An 18,519-nucleotide genomic window follows, 5' to 3' on the forward strand; every position below is an offset into this window, starting at 1 on the left:
AAGGGTGGAGGAGAGAGGGTGTAGACAACAAGGGTGGAGGAGAGAGGGTGTAGACAACAAGGGTGGAGGAGAGAGGGTGTAGACATAACCAGGGTGGAGGAGAGAGGGTGTAGACAACAAGGGTGGAGGAGAGAGGGTGCAGTGAGTGAACTGAGTCCTGATGTCTTTAATGATGTCTGTTTGGCATCATAAGGAGTTTATGTGATGAAAAAGTGGCTCAGATATCACAGACAGCAGGTACTCATTAATCACTTGGCCAGTATTTTCATGTTTAACTGTTTCAAAAGCAAAAAGCTCCCTTCATGTCCCACCAAGAAAGCTAGAGCTGAAGGAGCAAGCGGACCCACCAAAGATGTTTGGGGACTGGCTCAAAGGCTCAGGAACCATTGCAGTTTCTGGATCAGTACAAAAGTGCCATGTACACATGCAGCACATAGAGTCACTACTAACACATATGATCCCAGTTCAGAGAAATGTGTTGATTGGTCATTACTTATACAGTTCTTTGAAATGTGTTGATTGGTCATTACTTATACAGTTCTTTGAAATGTGTTGATTGTGTCCAACGTAGTGCCTTTGTCTACTCTCCTGTGTGTGTGTGCAGTCTCATGAAACAGTGCAGATCTGCGCAGTATGAATACACACAGTCCAGGCTGAGAAACCCTGTGCGATTCGTCTTCAACGGTTTTCAGGAGTTCAGTTTGACCTTACAGAGTTGTCTCACACGCTCCACACTGTCAGGGTGTCTGGACCCACAGCTTATCTGTACCAGAGACAGAGGGAGGGAGAGGGGGGGTGGGGGGGTTGTGGGGGATGTGTACAGTGAACATCGCCGTAATTCTGAATCACATTTCTTATTAGTTTGTTAAAATGTTTTCCATTCACTGCTGAATTAGTTTCTGATGACTGTCAGTTGTCTCGGGTCTCTCCCCACTCCTCTATTTCACTCATCCTCTTCCTGTCTCTAACGCTCAGCCCTGGGCCGCAGGTACAACTTCAGGGTTGCCAACTTTTCAAGATCAATTGAAGTGCGATTTGAATCTGGGGGGGAGTGTAAATTGTTGATTGGGGGGGGGGGGGGGGGGGTGGCGAACGTAAAATATACACAAATTTAGTGTTATATCGCGATTGAGCGATCGCCAGTGGTTGGCGCCAGAGTGAACTAGTAACTCATTGAATCATATATGTGGATCAGAGGTAAATAAACTAGTTTTTTTTTTCGGCGTGAGATATCGGATGTGTGGCGTGTGAACGTGTGAAGACTCACGCGTGTGTCTCACGAGTTGGCAACCCTGAACTTTATCTTTCCTTCACATTCGAGAGCAGAATCTGTAATTAAGGGCCTGATAAGGATCGCCGTCACCTAGGTCCTAAAGTCCGTCAAGTTTCCTCATCATGACCCACTGCAGTGACCTTTGGACCGTGTTTGAAGCCATAGTTTCCATGGTTTAGTTAAAGCCAGCAGTTCAGCCTGGTGATTGGAGAAAGAGTGAGGGGCAAGACACCAAAGGAGTTTATCATGATTGATGGTTGCAGCCCAGCCAGAATGGTCCTGATCTTCCTGCTCTTCAGGAACATTGACATCATAAGTGAGGAGGGGTTGATCACGAGCACCGAGACAGTTGCCCCGTCTCGAGACTGTCACAGACAAGACAGAAAGACAGTTGCCCCATCTCGAGGCTGTGACAGACAAGACATAGAGACAGTTGCCCCATCTCGAGACTGTGACAGACAAGACAGCGAGACAGTTGCCCCATCTCGAGACTGTGACAGACAAGACAGCGAGACAGTTGCCCCATCTCGAGACTGTCACAGACAAAACAGAGAGACAGTTGCCCCATCTCGAGGCTGTGACAGCCAAGACAGAGAAACAGTTGCCCCATCTCGAGACTGTGATAGACAAAACATGACCATGGCCTGACTATGTGCAGTGCGGACATGTGGTCATCTGACTGTAACGGTTTCCAGAGTTCGAGGTGCAAAAGTCAAAACAGGGAGATAAGTGGCCTGTTCTGGTGCTAAACAAGATCTCATAACACACACCGCAGTATCCACCTTAGCTGAGTGACGTGCTGCTGGGGTAAGAAGCGTGTTCCTGAGTAAAACCAGGTGTCCAAAACCCACTGACTTCATGCACAAAGACATTGTATGGTCTGCCAGGGTCACAAAGACCCAGAGCTGGCGAAGATACCAGAGCCTCAGAAGCATCTCGTGGTATAAGTGTGTGTAATGAGGTCATGTTGCCAAGGGATATCATTAAGAAGACCATACAGTGGTTGTGAAATAGTAGCAAAAGAATCCAGGACCTACAGTAGTTACAAAGACCTAAGAGGTTCCACAATCTGAACGGTAGCCACTAGAGCCCTTGGTAAGCCCCTAGAGACCAGATTGAGCCCCTAGAGCCCTGGGTAAGCCCCTAGAGACCAGATTGAGCCCCTAGAGCCCTGGATAAGCCCCTAGAGACTAGATTGAGCCTAGAGCCCTGGATAAGCCCCTAGAGACTAGATTGAGCCTCTAGAGCCCTGGGTAAGCTCCTAGAGACCAGATTGAGCCCCTAGAGCCCTGGATAAGCACCTAGAGACCAGATTGAGCCCCTAGAGCCCTGGGTAAGCACCTAGAGACCAGATTGAGCCCCTAGAGCCCTGGATAAGCCCCTAGAGACCAGATTGAGCCCCTAGAGACCTGGGTAAGCCCCTAGAGACCAGATTGAGCCCCGAGTAAGCCCCTAGAGACCAGATTGAGCCCCTAGAGCCCCGAGTAACCCACTGTCATACAAACATCAACAGAACAACAGCTGTGAGTTGCAGGTATGCCAAAATAAAAAGTAGTTGTCTGCAACCAGTGAGGGCACTGGTCCTATATAGATTAGCTATGTGATAGTCATCTGTGAGATGCCATGAACTGTCGGCCTTACGAAAAGGATAAAGTAACGTGTTGGATGCACTGTGAAGTCATGTGGACTTCTTGAAAATTGTGTTGTGTCCAATAGGCAGGTGATCTTTCATAAATGCAAACTGATAAGATGTTTTGATTTGCTTAACAGTCTAAAACTTGAAAACACTCAGAGTATCTGCAGGTATATATAAGACATGTCTTGTTAGGTTATTGGTAACTAAGTCTTAAAAAACTTGTGTTTGGAATGTCCAGTATTTCAGAGATTTACATTTACATTCACGGCATTTAGCAGACGCTCTTATCCAGAGCGACTTAAAAAGTGATTACAAAGAGATGTTGAGCATAGATTTTGCAATCGTAGTAACGTCTCCAACATTTGTCATGAGACCTAAACTACTGAGATTAAAACAATGACGTTAAAACAATGGACTGGTCACTGAGCACAGAACCGAGAGTCGGAAATCAGAGAGCTTTGGCTAGTTCACTCAAGTCAGACCAGTAAGTGTCACAACAAGATCACAGTCGTTAGGTGAATCCCATTATGTTTAATTGCAAACGAGGTGTGTGAGATTCTGAGGATGTTCTGATTGGCTGCAGAGGTCCAGGAGGCGTTGTCCACGGAGCTGGTTCCTGGTGACGTCATCATCATCCCTGCCAGGGGGATGATTATGCCCTGTGATGCAGCTCTGCTCAACGGCACCTGCATCGTCAACGAGAACATGCTTACAGGTTCTGCTCAAACACACACACTGTATTTCAAAAAGCTGCCGCAGCGTTCTGACCTGTGGGTGGCGCTGATGAGATTTCTGTGGAAGGCACAATTGTTTCTTTGTTGAAGGACGCAGGAATTGCTGCTGGGTGAAAATGTCAAACATTTTTGACATGTAGACATGTGTATAATTTTGGGTGATGTTTTTTGCTCAGAAAATGTAGCAGTTTAGATCAAACATGGAAGAATTGTTTGGTCCTGTGCTCTTCTGTGTTTTTCCAAGTGTGTCCTGTGTGTGTGTTTCCTCAGGTGAGAGCGTACCTGTGACTAAGACGAGTCTCCCGAGTGCTGGTTTGGAGGGCCTGTCGGTCTACACCACAGGAGGGCACAAACGTCACACCCTCTTCTGTGGGACCCAGGTCATCCAAACCCGCTTCTACTCTGGAGAGCCGGTCAAAGCCCTGGTCGTACGTACTGGTCAGTCTCTTAAACAGTCTGTATTGTGTAGTCTACTACAGCCTGCATTATGTAGTATTCTACAGTCTGTATTGTGTAGTCTACTACAGTCTGTATTGTGTAGTCTACTACAGTCTGTATTGTGGTGTTTGCAGCGATTAGCTTGAAAAATCTCTTAAATTATTTGTGTTTGTGTGTAGCCAAATTGAACCACCATGCTCAGCTTAACCGGGTCTGTGTGTGTGTGTGTGTGTGCGTGCGTGTGTGTGTGTTCATGTGTGTGTGTGTTCGTGCGTGTGTGTATGTGCGTGTGTGTGTGTGCGTGTATGTGCGTGTGTGTGTGTATGTGTGTGTGTGTGTGTATGTGTGTGTGTGTGTGTGTGTGTGTGTGTGTGTGTTTCTCAGGTTTCAGTACAGAGAAGGGTCAGCTGGTGTGTTCCATCCTCTACCCCAAACCCAGTGACTTTAAGCTCTACAGAGACGCGTACCTGTTCCTCCTTTGTATGGTGGTCGTGGCTGCAGTCGGCTTCGTCTACACCATTGTGCTCAACGTCATGAACAAGGTATGTGAGTAGGGGCAGCCCAGCCCGGCCCAGCCCAGCCCGGCCCGGCCCAGCCCAGCCTGGCCCGGGTACACGGAGACCTACTTGTAGATCTTTCCTATCGTCTGCTGTGTTTGGTAAGTCCTGTGCATGACCCTGCAGGTCTCCACCAAAACCATCATCACAGAGTCGCTGGACATCATCACCATCTCCGTGCCACCTGCATTACCAGCGGCCATGACGGTGGGCGTGGTGTACGCCCAGCGCAGACTCCGCCGTGCAGGAATCTTCTGCGTCAGTCCCCAGAGGATCAATATCTGTGGGCAGATCAACCTGGTCTGCTTCGACAAGGTCACTGAGAGCCGCCAGCGTGCTTCACTCCTCTCTAGGGAGGGTCGTGGGTTTGATTCCCCTGAGGCCATGACTGAGGTGTCCTTGAGCAAGGCACTTAATACCAACTGCTACCCAGGTGCTGGGCTAGGGCTCCCCACCGCTCTGGGCACGTGTGCACCACAGCCTCCTAGTGCATGTGTGTACATGTGTGTGTGTGTGTGTGTGTGTGTGTGTGTGTGTGTGTGTGTGCGTGTTTGTTCTCACTGCACAAATGGGTAAATGTTGAGGATCAATTTCGAAAATCACAATTGGCAATATGACAACTTACAGTTGTACAGCGTCCTGTAGTTGATCTATAGATGATGAAGGTGATTAAGAGAAGTGTAAAATATATCTTAATTATGCATTTTATGTTGGGTTTCTGATTGGGATTTGCATATTGTTGTCATGGCGTTCACGTACCCATGCGATTCACTATTCGTGTTTCCCACTGACACTCTTATGTGTCATGACCTTATAAACTGCACTTGTTCTGACAGCATGTCCTCTGAACACAGACAGGCACCCTTACAGAGGACGGGTTAGACCTGTGGGCCATCCAGAGAGTTGAAGAGGGCAGGTGGGTCTCTCTCTCCCTCTCTCTCTCCTTTCTTTTTCTCTCTTTTTCACTTTCCCTCTTTCTCTTTCTCCTCTCTCTCTCCCCTCTCACTTTCTCTCTCTTTCACTTTCTCTCTCTCTCTCTCTCTCTCTTTGTCCTCTTTCTCATATTAAACCATCGTTTGGACAGTGGAGACAGATGGAATTATTTGTTGTTTCTGTGAACTCACCCTCTCTGCTCCTCTTTCTCCCTCTCTCTCTCTCCCTCTACCTCTCTCTCTCCATCTCTCCCTCTCTCTCCCCCCTCTGTCCCTCTGACCCGTCCAGGTTTTGTGTGCTGGATCAGCAGGTCTCTGCAGACAGCTTGACCCGGTCCGCCTTCGTGGCGTGTATGGCAACGTGCCACTCCCTCACCAGGATCGAGGGAGAGCTGTCAGGAGACCCACTGGACCTGAAGGTCTTCTGCTCCACTGGATGGGTGCGTCCTCAGCTTGGAGATCTGGTTTAATGTTTAATAAGTTTCCCAGTGTGAACATAATACTACACTTTGATTATATTGCTGCTTGTTGTGACTTTAACAGGTAAAAACCCAACAGTAACCTCTTGGTAAGGCGGTGTTAATGATTAATGTGCACTTTATCTTTATCAAAGTTATTTACTTTTGTTGGAGAGCTGGAGATGTTCTGGTGTGTAGTGGCACTGCAGTTATCTAGAGGGACAAAGAGACAGTTTAACAAATCTGAAACTGCACAAAAACCAATACCAGTGGTGTCTTTGTGTCAACACTGTTACATAGACACAAGAGCCCCCAAACCCCAGAGACTGGCCTTAACATCTCCACACTGATGCATGTAAATGTACAGATTCACTCTTCTAAATCAAATATTGAACAGAATGCATATCAGATTTTTGTCACTATTACACTGATAGTGATTGTAAACATTGTTTTTTTTTTGTACTGTGATGCTGTGTGAGTTGTAGCTGCCACTGTAATTGTATGTATGAAGTGCTGCTGTTGTTGTGTTGGTAACGTGTACCTGTTACTGTGATGGTGTCTGATGTGCAGCTGTGTTATTATTATGGTGTTGCTTGTGTTCCAGTAGTGGTAGTAACTGTTGTTGTTGATGTTCACTGATGTTGTGTTGCTGTAATTGTGGTTGACGTTGCGTTGCTGTAATTGCTGTGATGTTCATTTCTGAGTGGTGGTCACTGTAGTGGTGTTTGTTATTTGTTTTGGTGGTGATGATGTAGTTGTTATACTGATGGTGTTTGCTGTCATGGCGATGCTGAATGCAGATTCTGGAGGAAGGAACTGAGGAGGAGACAGTCCTCCACAATCCCATAATGCCCACTGTGGTCCGGCCCCCTGTGCACCCCCGGGCAGACAGAACCTCTACCATGGCCTCAGAGCAGAGCGTGGTATGTACACACACACACACACACACACACACACACACACACACACACACACAGTTCCCTATTCAGACCACATTTCCCTTGTATTGAGTTAAGCACTGGCACAGTTGCGGCTTTTAGCTTTTTCACTGTGTTTGGCTAACAGGGTTCCTTCCTGCAAGCTGTGTGTGGTGTCAGAGAGACGCGTGATCGGGCCGAGTGCTGCCTCGCTCTCTGTGGTTCTGACTAGTTTTGAAAGTCAACAGAACCATCAGTCTGAGTTTGTGAACGCTTGTTTGGACACCTGCTCCTCTGTCTCTGTCCCCTTTTAGTGACTCTCTGTCCCTTAGCTGTACGCAGCCTTAATTATTCACTAGTTATTTATGTTATGGTTATTTGTACAGGGAGTCCCAGCTGTGAGCAGAGGTTTGTCCACAGTGGGGAGGTTAGGGGCCCTGTGGCTTGTTGCTTTGAAGGAAAAATGACAAAAGTTGGTGTGTGAACTCAGAGTGAAGCAAACTAAACAAATATGAAATACAAAGGAATATGAATGTGGAATATTCATTCAAAGAATGATGAAACACAAATATTTCCTGTTTAGAGAAGAAAAAAAAGGAAGCCACTAGAGCTGGAGTGCCCCCTGGTGGAACCGTGCAGTATGGTCATGGCATTATGCAATACTGTGTGTTCAGAAATAACTGTTTTGCAGTGTATATTTTCACATTCTTGCAATTATTTCTAATGTCTTTTACCATGATTGTGTTGCAGGAGCTTTATCAGCTTTTGGTTAGTAACCTTCCACACACACACACACACACACACACACACACACACACACACACACACACACACACACAGCTGTTCCCTTTTATTCTGTGTGGGCGGGTGTGTGTCCACGTGACTAACATTAATCCTCTTTATTCTGCAGGACTCGTACGAAATTGGAATCATCCGCCAGTTCCCATTTTCTTCGGCTCTCCAGAGAATGAGTGTGGTTACCAGGCGACTGGGAGAGAAATTCATGGTAGCCTACCTCAAGGGGGCGCCAGAGGTTGTAGCCAGCTTATGCAAACCTGATACAGGTCAGTCATTCAGTCCTCATGGAGCTTTGAGGTCACTGTTCTTCAGGACCTGATTCAGGAACAGATTTTCTTCTCAAACAGCCTGAAGTATTAGCTCGAGTCTACATCCTGTTGAGGTGTTCACTGGATTTGAACTGTTTGATTAAATGATTTTCCAGTTACAAGTTTACAGAATTATGTGGATGATTAGAATCCTCCAGCGTTAACAGCATGGTGTCCCTGTATCAAAACACACTTTCTTTATTTATTTAAAAAAAACTGCTAACTTCTCTGATAATAAATTCCAGAAAAATTTTTTTTTAATACACAGAGGTGTCAATTCCAGGTTCAGAAAGTAAAAGTCCTCACCAGGATTTTGCTCAAGCTTACTAGATTTTCTAATTAGTGCAATCCAGGTAAAATGAATGGAATCAACACAATCCAGGAAGCCTGAGCAAAATCCTGGTGAGGACTTTTACTTTCTGAACCTGGAATTGACACCTCTGTTAATACACCAGTAGTCCACATAAATCATTACAATATAACTTGTAGGTTCAGACCTGTGTCTCAGTGTGTCTCAGTATGTCTCAGAGTGTCTCAGAGCCAGTGTTCTGACTCTCTGGCTTGTGCAGTCCCAGAAAGCTTTGCTCATGTGCTGGAGGGTTTCACCAGCCGGGGTTTCAGGGTCATCGGGTTGGCCCAGCGCAGACTAGACACCAGACTCACCTGGCACAAGGTGCAGAGTCTCAACAGGTATGGACAGGGTGAGGGGAACAGGTATTAGTGGTAGGAAGGCTGCTAGGTCTGCTTTACGCTGGTCTCTTTACGCTGGTCTTTTAACACTGGTCTCTTTATGCTGGTCTCTTTATACTGGTCTCTTTACGCTGATCTTTTAACACTGGTCTCTTTACGCTGGTCTTTTAACACTGGTCTCTTTATGCTGGTCTCTTTATGCTGGTCTCTTTATGCTGGTCTCTTTACGCTGATCTTTTAACACTGGTCTCTTTACGCTGGTCTCTTTATGCTGGTCTCTTTATGCTGGTCTCTTTACGCTGGTCTCTTCATACTGGTCTCTTTACGCTGATCATTTTATACTGGTCTCTTTACGCTGGTCTTTTAACACTGGTCTCTTTACGCTGGTCTCTTTACGCTGGTCTCTTTACGCTGGTCTCTTTACGCTGATCATTTTATACTGGTCTCTTTACGCTGGTCTTTTAACACTGGTCTCTTTACGCTGGTCTCTTCATACTGGTCTCTTTATGCTGATCATTTTATACTGGTCTCTTTACGCTGGTCTCTTCATGCTGGTCTCTTTATGCTGGTCTCTTTATACTGGTCTGTTTATGCCGGTCTCTTCACGCTGGTCTCTTCATGCTAGTCTCTTCGTGCTGGTCTCTTTTCACTCGTCTCTTTATGCTCTCCTTCCCTGACCCTCTTTAGCCATTCATTACATTTCCAGATTTTTGACTCTAACCCTTCACTGCTAACTGTTCATTATTGTATGTTAAATGCTAACTGTTCATTATTGTATGTTAAATGCTAACTGTTCATTGCTGGATGTTAAAGGCTAACTGCTTACTGCTAAAGGCTAACTGTTCACTCCTAGGCACATGGCTGCTATAAGCTGTGGACTGGGCTACGTGTTGTAATGATCCTCTGTCCTGCTGTAGAGACCAGGTCGAGACAACCATGGACTTCCTGGGTTTGGTCATCCTGCAGAACAAGCTGAAGACCGAGACCACTGCAGTAGTGGAGGAACTGCACAGGGCTAACATCCGCACCGTCATGGTTACAGGTACACACAGCCGTGTGTGTGTGTGTGTGTGTGTGTGTGTGTGTGTGGGTGATACCTTTTGAGTGTACACTGTTCACCTGACCATGTGTGACTGAATCCACGGGTGTGCAGGTGATAACATGCTGACGGCCATCTCTGTGGCGCGGGACTGTGGTCTGATTGGCTGCGGAGAGAGAGTCATCATCGCGGAGGCGGTGCCACCTACAGACGCCCAGCCTGCCCTCATCAGATGGCACTACAGCCACGAGCACACGGCTGTGGGCCGCCCAGAGCCTGCAGCCAGGCCCTGCCAGGTCAGCACGATCACGTGACCACGTGACCATCTCCACGTGCATCTCACACGTGCTCTGTCATTTAGGGATTCAATTATCGCAAATAAAACAGCATGTACATACATGTATATATGTATGTATATATTAGATAAATTATGTTGTGTTGGGCTATCTATTTGTCGATCTGTCTATATATTAGATATAGATATGTCTATATACTTAGACATATGTCTCATGTAAATAGACAGATGTATATCTAATATACATAGACAGATGTCTATCTGTGTGCAGGTGTCTCTGTCCTGCGTGCAGGTGTCTCTGTCCCGCGTGCAGGTGTCTGTCCCGCGTGCAGGTGTCTCTGTCCCGCGTGCAGGTGTCTGTCCCGCGTGCAGGTGTCTGTCCTGTGTGCAGGTGTCTCTGTCCTGCGTGCAGGTGTCTCTGTCCTGCGTGCAGGTGTCTCTGTCCCGTGTGCAGGTGTCTCTGTCCCGTGTGCAGGTGCCTCTGTCCCGTGTGCAGGTGTCTCTGTCCTGTGTGCAGGTGTCTCTGTCCTGCGTGCAGGTGTCTCTGTCCTGCGTGCAGGTGTCTGTCCTGTGTGCAGGTGTCTCTGTCCCGTGTGCAGGTGGTTGATATGGAGGTACATGTGTCTCTGTCCTGTGTACAGGTGGTTGATATGGAGGTACATGTGTCTCTGTCCCGTGTGCAGGTGGTTGATATGGAGGTACATGAGGCTCATCGTGAGCAGAAGAAGTTCCACTTTGCCCTGAGCGGCAGGTCCCTGGACACCATCACAGAGTTCTTCCCTGAGCTCCTGCACAGGGTGGGCAAACCCTCAACACACCATGTTACTTTATACTCATGCCACAGTTATACAACCTTTTAACAGTCTTACATTTATATGATTTTGTACACCAGTCAGGCATCGACATTTTATCCTAAAGAATAGCTGAATAATGAACGCTCTCTGTTCTGTCTTTTTTTACGATCATATCGCAGACTGTGATAATGCACTGAATTAACAGGTTTTTTTATTCATTTTGTTTCATTTAGATTCAGTTGTTTTGTTTTTTAACAGAAGCAATCTCTCGCACAAAAACAAAATATCTAAAGCAGCATAACATTTTTGACAGGTTATAGATTCATGTTGTTTTCAGGTTCAGGTTGTTTTAAACACAGCTGTCAGTGCCAGACTGCTGAAAGAGCGCCCCCATGTGTTCACTCTACCCACAGTTGGCCCTCAACGGCACAGTCTTCGCCAGAATGGCCCCTGACCAGAAGACCCAGCTGGTGGAAGTTTTTCAGAACATGGAGTGTGTATTCAGTATAACATACAAATGAGTGTTACGTTTTATTTTTACATAGTGTGACTCGGAGGTGCTGGCTGAGCAAGCTGTTAGCATATACTGAAGTTCTCCAGCTGTTAGCATATACTGAAGTTCTCCAGCTGTTAGCATATACTGAAGTTCTCCAGCTGTTAGCATATACTGAAGTTCTCCAGCTGTTAGCATATACTGAAGTTCTTCAGCTGTTAGCATATACTGAAGTTCTCAAGAAAACTCTGGCTTGCTTTGTCTTCACAGCTACTTTGTGTGCATGTGTGGGGATGGAGCCAATGACTGTGGGGTGAGTTTCCTCCTCCTGAGCCTGCCACACTGGGGTCTCCACCACAGCTTTAAATGTCATCCTGTCATATCACAATCACAACATCTCAAACGTCCGGACAGGAACACCCAATACAGCTAGTGCACGTGTGCGTGCTTGTGTGTGTGTTTACGTGCGTGTAGCTCTGTGGTGTGTGTATGTTTATGTGTAGCTCTGTGGTGTGTGTGTGTGTGTGTGGTGTGTGTATATGTGTGTGTGTAGGTGTGTGTGTAGCTCTGTGGTGTGTGTGTAGGTGTGTGTGTGTAGCTCTGTGGTATGTGTATATGTGTGTGTGTGTGTGTGTGTGTGTGTGTGTGTGTGTGTGTGTGTGTGGTGTGTGTGTAGCTCTGTGGTGTGTGTGTAGGTGTGTGTGTGTAGCTCTGTGGTGTGTGTATATGTGTGTGTGTGTGTGTGTGTGTGTAGGTGTGTGTGTAGCTCTGTGGTGTGTGTGTGTGTGATCCTCATCCATATCACCCCACCAGGCTCTCAAGAGAGCTCATGCAGGAATCTCTCTGTCGGAGCTGGAGGCGTCTGTGGCCTCCCCCTTCACCTCCACCACCCCCAACATCTCCTGTGTTCCTAACCTCATCAGGTATGCTCCACTCTTCATCCCTACACACTCTACCACACTCTCCCTCCTCTCCTTCACCTTCACTCTCATGGTCAAGCACATCACATATTTACTTATTGTGTGTGTGTGTGTGTGTGTGTGTGTGTGTGTGTGTGTGTATGTGTGTGTGTGTGTGTGTGTCTGCAGGGAGGGGCGTGCTGCCCTCATCACCTCGTTCTGTGTGTTTAAGTTCATGGCTCTGTACAGCATCATCCAGTACATCACTGTCACACTGCTCTGCTCGGTAAGACCTCACTTTTACACATTTACCTAACTGGTTTTTTCAAGACCTAACTGTGGTTTTGACAAAGCCTAATTGTGGTTTTGACAAAGCCTAATTGTGGTTTTTACAAGACCTAACTGTGGTTTTTATAAGGCCTAACTATGGTTTTTACAAGACCTAACTTGTTTTTACAAGACCTAACTGGTTTTTACAAAGCCTAACTGTGGTTTTTACAAAGCCTAACTGTGGTTTTTACAAGCCTAACTGGTTTTTACAAGACCTAACTGTGGTTTTTACAAAGTTTAACTGGTTTTTACAAGACCTAACTGTGGTTTTTACAAGGTCTAACTGTGGTTTTTTCTTAATGTGGTCCCTTCAGGTCCTCAGCAACATGGGGGATTTTCAGTTCCTCTTCATCGACATCGCCATCATTCTCATCATCGCCTTCACAAGTGCGTGAAGATTCATATTATTATTATTATTACATTTTTTCTGATTCTTAAGGATTTAACTTAAATGTCTGATGTAAATGCTGATATTTCATTGTAAGCATAAACACATGCTTACGAACACACACACGTTTCTATAGTTCATCTCCTGTTTGGCAGGGAGGACCAGAGGGAGATCTGAATGCACTTACAGTAGTTTAATGTCTTCAGACAGCTCCGGAAATTACAGCAGTTGCTGTTTAAATAGCAAACTGTGGTTAAGGCCTGAGTTTGAACCACAGGCAGTACGCACTGTGACCAGTGTCGACACCCAGAAAAACAGCTGTCATACTACCCATTTATCGTAGAGTTCATTTAACGTGTAATTAGTGTAGCTTGATTCATGTCTTTTGTGCACGTGCGCCACACATGTGTCATGTTTGTGTGTGTGTGCACGTGTGTGTCTGTGGTGTCAGTGAGCCTGAACCCTGCGTGGACGGAGCTGGTAGCTGAACGCCCCCCCACCAGTCTGATCTCGTGGCCGCTGCTCTTCTCCGTGCTGGGCCAGACGGCGCTGTCTCTGCTCACGCAGGTCTCCGCCTTCGTGCTGGTGCAGCAGCAGGACTGGTACACGCGCTGGAGCCCGCACACACAGTGAGTCGCCACACAGCACGCCCGCATCCAGCAGGGGGCGACAGAGAGCCGCTCTAGCTGGGGTTGACGTGCTGGTCCCACACCTGCTCTGTAGTTGGTATTAGACGCCATGCAGTCCACCCAGAACCGAGATTAGTTTCACTATACTGCAGAACCAAGCTGAAGCGTGATGAAGCGGGTTGAACCGACCCGGTCCGAACTGAAGCTGCACCATGATTCCCGTCTCTCCTCTCTCTCGTCTCCAGAACCTGTGGGACGAACAAAACTAATTCCCTGGTTGATCCCAACATCACATTTACAAACGACCACAGGAACGTGAAGAACTACGAAAACACCACCTTGTTCTACGTCTCCTGCTTCCAGTACTTGGTGGTAGCCATCGTGTTCTCCAAAGGAAAGCCTTTCAGACAACCAGCCTACACCAACTGTAAGGACAACATGGTGGCCATTCCACCAGTACAACCAGTACAAATCACCAGTACAAACCACCAGTACAACCAGTACAAATCACCAGTACAAACCACCAGTACAACCAGTACAAATCACCAGTACAAACCACCAGTACTTACCACCAGTATAACCAGTACATACCACTAGTACAACCAGTACAAATCACCAGTCCATCCACCAGTATAACCAGTACATATCACCAGTACATAGCACCAGTACAAAGCCATGGACTATTAAACGCATATTTTCAAAGGCATTGCCATAGAAACGGTGGTGTCCTGATTCCTGTGCTGATTCCTCTGTGCAGGGCCCTTCGTTTTGTCCTGCTTGTGTTTGTATCTCTTCCTCTTCTTCATGCTGCTCTTCCCTCTGCCAGCCATCGACAGCTTCATGGAGGTGAGACAGCTTCTCAGGCTTTTCCTGTCTGCGTTAAGACACACACACACACACACACTCACAGTCTGCACTCAACACACACCTCCTCCACATCCTACACACACACACACACACACACACAATTACATGAAGCTCACACCTATGGCTTTTTCACCTCAAGTTGGTTGTGTGTGTGTGTGTGTGTGTGTGTGTGTGTGTTTAGTTTGTGTGTGTCCCGTTTGAGTGGCGCTTCACTCTGGTCATCATTGTGATGGTTCACACGGCACTGTCTGTTCTTCTGGAGGTAAGCTGCCCTGTTCTGTCCTGCCTTGTCCTGCCCTGTCCTGTTCTGCCCTGTCCTGCTCTGTCCTGCTTTGTTCTGCTCTGTCCTGCCTTGTCCTGCTCTGTCCTGCCTTGTCCTGCTCTGCCCTGCCTTGTCCTGCTCTGCCCTGCCTTGTCCTGCCTTGTCCTGCTCTGTCCTGCCTTGTCCTGCTCTGTCCTGCCTTGTCCTGCCCTGTCCTGTCCTGCCTTGTCCTGCTCTGCCCTGCCTTGTCCTGCTCTGTCCTGCCTTGTCCTGCTCTGCCCTGCCTTGTCCTGCTCTGTCCTGCCTTGTCCTGCTCTGTCCTCTTCCCCTCGTCCTCCTGTCTTTTGCTGTTCTACCATTTTACTGCCCCCTAAATTCTGGTCAGTCATTTTCATCTCACTAATCATTAAAAAACACAAAAAGTTTTTTTGTACTTCCTGTTCTCTGATTAATTACCTTTTCCACACTTCTGCTTAACACCAATCACATGATCGGGCCCTCTTAACACCAATCACATGATCGGGTCCTCTTAACACCAGTCACATGATCGGGTCCTCTTAACACCAATCACATGATCGGGTCCTCTTAACACCAATCACATGATCGGGTCCTCTTAACACCAGTCACATGATCGGGCCCTCTTAACACCAGTCACATGATCGGGTCCTCTTCATGCAATCACATGATCAGCAGCCATCTTGGTATCATCTTCCTCATCTTCCTCAGACTGTGTTCCTCCAGCTGTTCGAGTGTTGGCTGGCTGGGGTACCAGATGAGCCGGGTGAGCTTGGGGGTGCAGCTGCTAGCCGCTCGCCGCAGGTTAGCAATCACACGTGGCCTTTCACACGTGGCCTTTCACACGCAGCCTTTCACACACAGGTTAGCAATCACACGCGGCCTTTCACACGTGGCCTTTCACACGCAGCCTTTCACACACAGGTTAGCAATCACACACGGCCTTTCACACACAGGTTAGCAATCACACGCGGCCTTTCACACACAGGTTAGCAATCACACGTGGCCTTTCACACGCAGCCTTTCACACACAGGTTAGCAATCACACGCGGCCTTTCACACGTGGCATTTCACATGCAGCTTTTCACACGCAGGTTAGCAATCACACACGGCCTTTCACACGCAGGTTAGCAATCACACACGGCCTTTCACACGCAGGTTAGCAATCACACGCGGCCTTTCACACGCAGGTTAGCAATCACACGCGGCCTTTCACACGCGGCATTTCACACGCAGCCTTTCACACGCGGCCTTTCACACGCAGGTTAGCAATCACACGTGGCCTTTCACACACAGGTTAGCAATCACACGTGGCCTTTCACACTCAGGTTAACAATCACATGCAGCCTTTCACACGTGGCCTTTCACACACAGCCTTTCACACGCAGGTTAGCAATCACACACGACCTTTCACATGCAGCATTTTTACACGTAGGTTAGCAATCACACGCAGCCTATCACACGCAGGTTAGCAGTCACACGCGGCCTTTCACACGCTGCCTTTCACTATGCTTGCTTACCAAATGATTCGCCATTACAGTACAATCAGTTCTGCTCCACGCTTTAACTGATCTATAAAGGGCTTGATGTTCATGACCTGGGTCTGAAGAGTCTCCTCGGACCCTCAGGCCTTTAAAACACCTTCCTAAGACACCAGATGTTGTGTAGTCCTGCTGAGGAGACCTATATGTCTGTTATAGGTCCACCTTCATGAGGTTTTCATGCTTCTGATTTATTATACATCTATATATGTTTGTGAGCATGTGTGTGTGTGTGTGTGTGTGTGTGTGTGTGTGTCTACGTCCACCAGTGGGGAAACGACCACTATAGCCACAGGTTTTTGGCCTGGTCCTGGTGCAGGAGGAAGAAAACGCAGTGTGCCCGCTACGCTCACGTGTCCCGGGAGGTGGAGAAAGCCCCCGACTGGCCCCCCAGACCCCACTCCTGCACCACAGGCCCCCTAGACACCTCTCCTGCACCCTGGGCCCGGTGCCCCCCAACTCACACACACCTTAACCTCAGAACCACACCCATATGCTGAGCTTTCAAACACTATACAGCACCGTTACCAGGAGGCTGAACTCGGCCATTACGGCCATTAATAAGGCACAGTCTGCGACTTTATACTTTTATACTTTCATAGGTCAAATCAGAATAGATGTCCCAACTCTGTATAACAAGGTGCAGTCCTTAATCTCTGTTTGAGTAATGAAGATGAATATTCATCAGCTGCACAGTAGTCGTGACCCCTCACATGGACCCTCAACCACTCAAGGCACATAATTGCAACCCACGCACAATACCGAGAAGAAAAGTGGTTCTAACGTTGCCACCAAACACTTACTGAACTCGTACCGGACCGGACCACCAGAACAGTCTTGTGCTCCCTTTCTCAGAAGGTTAGGAAGAGATGACTCCAGAACTATAAGCATGCAGAGATGGATTTATCCACTCCTACTGGGACTCACCGCCTTAATGGGGGTTCTCACCTGGTGAGCTAGATCCTCCACCCACCTTTATACCAGTCCCTCCTTCCACGACCCACAGAAGGACAGATCAGCACTCACGGCATCTCCTGTTCTGGGATCAGATCTCCCGTGTATATCTGTTTGAACGTACTGTAGTGCAGCTGCAGGGTATAGTCTACCCTGCGGACACACCCCACCTGGGGTTATGCGGGAAGGTAGGTGTAGCTTAGGTGGTAAAGTCATAACATTCATGGATGTATGAAGATCCATCTTATGTAGACCACACCACTCTTGTGCAAATATGTTGGCCATTTTTCATGGCCATGCTGGATTGAGTTCTCACTAGGGTACTGTAATTTTGTTAGAAATATTCAACAATTATATACGCAAAGAAATTATTCTGTGTATAATCCATTCCCTAACTTTAAATAATCGTGTGCTTTTCTAGCTATGCTTTGATAAATTGCGAACCGGGGTAATTTAGAGTTGGTGTTGACATTAACTGAAGTTGACATTAAGATTGGTGTAACTATCAGCGGTAATAGCTTCATTTACTCATTTCATTAACTTATGTAAATTTTTTTTAATATATGCTTTTAAGAGTTATTTTACAAGAGGTTACTTGAAGTACATTTGTAAGGTCAAAACTGTGTTTACTCATCTTTGTTCCAGCCTTTTAAAAATGTTTTTCATTCAACACACATTTTATAAGTTTCGTGCAACTTCCACTGTTACCAAGACCCGGACAAATGTTGGGGGTCGAGACGCCTACAGATGACAGAGTGGAGATATTACGCTTTTGGTAAGTTCTCCACACGGATATCAGGAAGTAGACTGACATAACGAACAGTGAACGGACCATATTTCTGACGTGGGACGAAAGGTACACTGCGATGGTGCTTGATAAAATGTATGAAACACACTGTATGTACATGTGTGTGTGTGTGTGTGTGTATGTATGTATATATATATATATATATATGCACACACACATGGACGTAATTTTGATTTCATAGGTGGGGGGGGACACAAATGGGGGTGCTGGTGTGTGTTCCAGATCGTTGACGGGGGGGGGGGGGGGGGGGGGGGACTTAAGGTGTTACCGGAGCGGTGCTCGGAGCGGTTGTTTTCTGCATGGTCCTAGCGCTATTTGTTTTTTAACCGTTAAAAAGTGGGGGGGACATGGATTCGTTGCTATTTAAATATTTGGTTTTAACCATAAAAACTGGGGGGGACCAAAACCGGCTTTTGAAAAAGTGGGGGGGACATGCCCCCCACCCCCCCAAATTACGTCCATGC

General features: G+C 47.1%; 1 protein-coding gene across 7 annotated transcripts in view; it reads left to right on the forward strand.

Annotated features, from left to right (window-relative positions):
- Positions 1 to 18,221, forward strand: part of LOC143475052 (polyamine-transporting ATPase 13A3-like) — a 36,223-nt gene extending 18,002 nt beyond the window's left edge. For 3 of the 7 annotated variants that reach the window (XM_076972767.1, XM_076972769.1, XM_076972770.1), the window contains 22 exons: positions 3,493 to 3,624; positions 3,914 to 4,081; positions 4,466 to 4,623; positions 4,765 to 4,953; positions 5,493 to 5,554; positions 5,860 to 6,010; positions 6,829 to 6,951; positions 7,696 to 7,713; positions 7,856 to 8,009; positions 8,621 to 8,741; positions 9,659 to 9,783; positions 9,895 to 10,076; positions 10,759 to 10,872; positions 11,283 to 11,362; positions 11,633 to 11,675; positions 12,176 to 12,285; positions 12,451 to 12,547; positions 12,906 to 12,978; positions 13,431 to 13,608; positions 13,854 to 14,035; positions 14,366 to 14,454; positions 14,657 to 15,457. In XM_076972767.1, the coding sequence (XP_076828882.1) occupies positions 3,493 to 3,624; positions 3,914 to 4,081; positions 4,466 to 4,623; positions 4,765 to 4,953; positions 5,493 to 5,554; positions 5,860 to 6,010; positions 6,829 to 6,951; positions 7,696 to 7,713; positions 7,856 to 8,009; positions 8,621 to 8,741; positions 9,659 to 9,783; positions 9,895 to 10,076; positions 10,759 to 10,872; positions 11,283 to 11,362; positions 11,633 to 11,675; positions 12,176 to 12,285; positions 12,451 to 12,547; positions 12,906 to 12,978; positions 13,431 to 13,608; positions 13,854 to 14,035; positions 14,366 to 14,454; positions 14,657 to 15,214 (3,107 nt within the window). In that variant the 3' untranslated portion in view covers positions 15,215 to 15,457. The other 4 variants (XM_076972771.1, XM_076972772.1, XM_076972773.1 and 1 more) reach the window with 4 other exon arrangements.
- The last annotated feature ends 298 nt before the right edge of the window (positions 18,222 to 18,519 follow it).

The sequence above is a fragment of the Brachyhypopomus gauderio genome, chromosome 14, assembly GCF_052324685.1.
Source record: "Brachyhypopomus gauderio isolate BG-103 chromosome 14, BGAUD_0.2, whole genome shotgun sequence".
Classification (NCBI taxonomy): domain Eukaryota; kingdom Metazoa; phylum Chordata; class Actinopteri; order Gymnotiformes; family Hypopomidae; genus Brachyhypopomus; species Brachyhypopomus gauderio.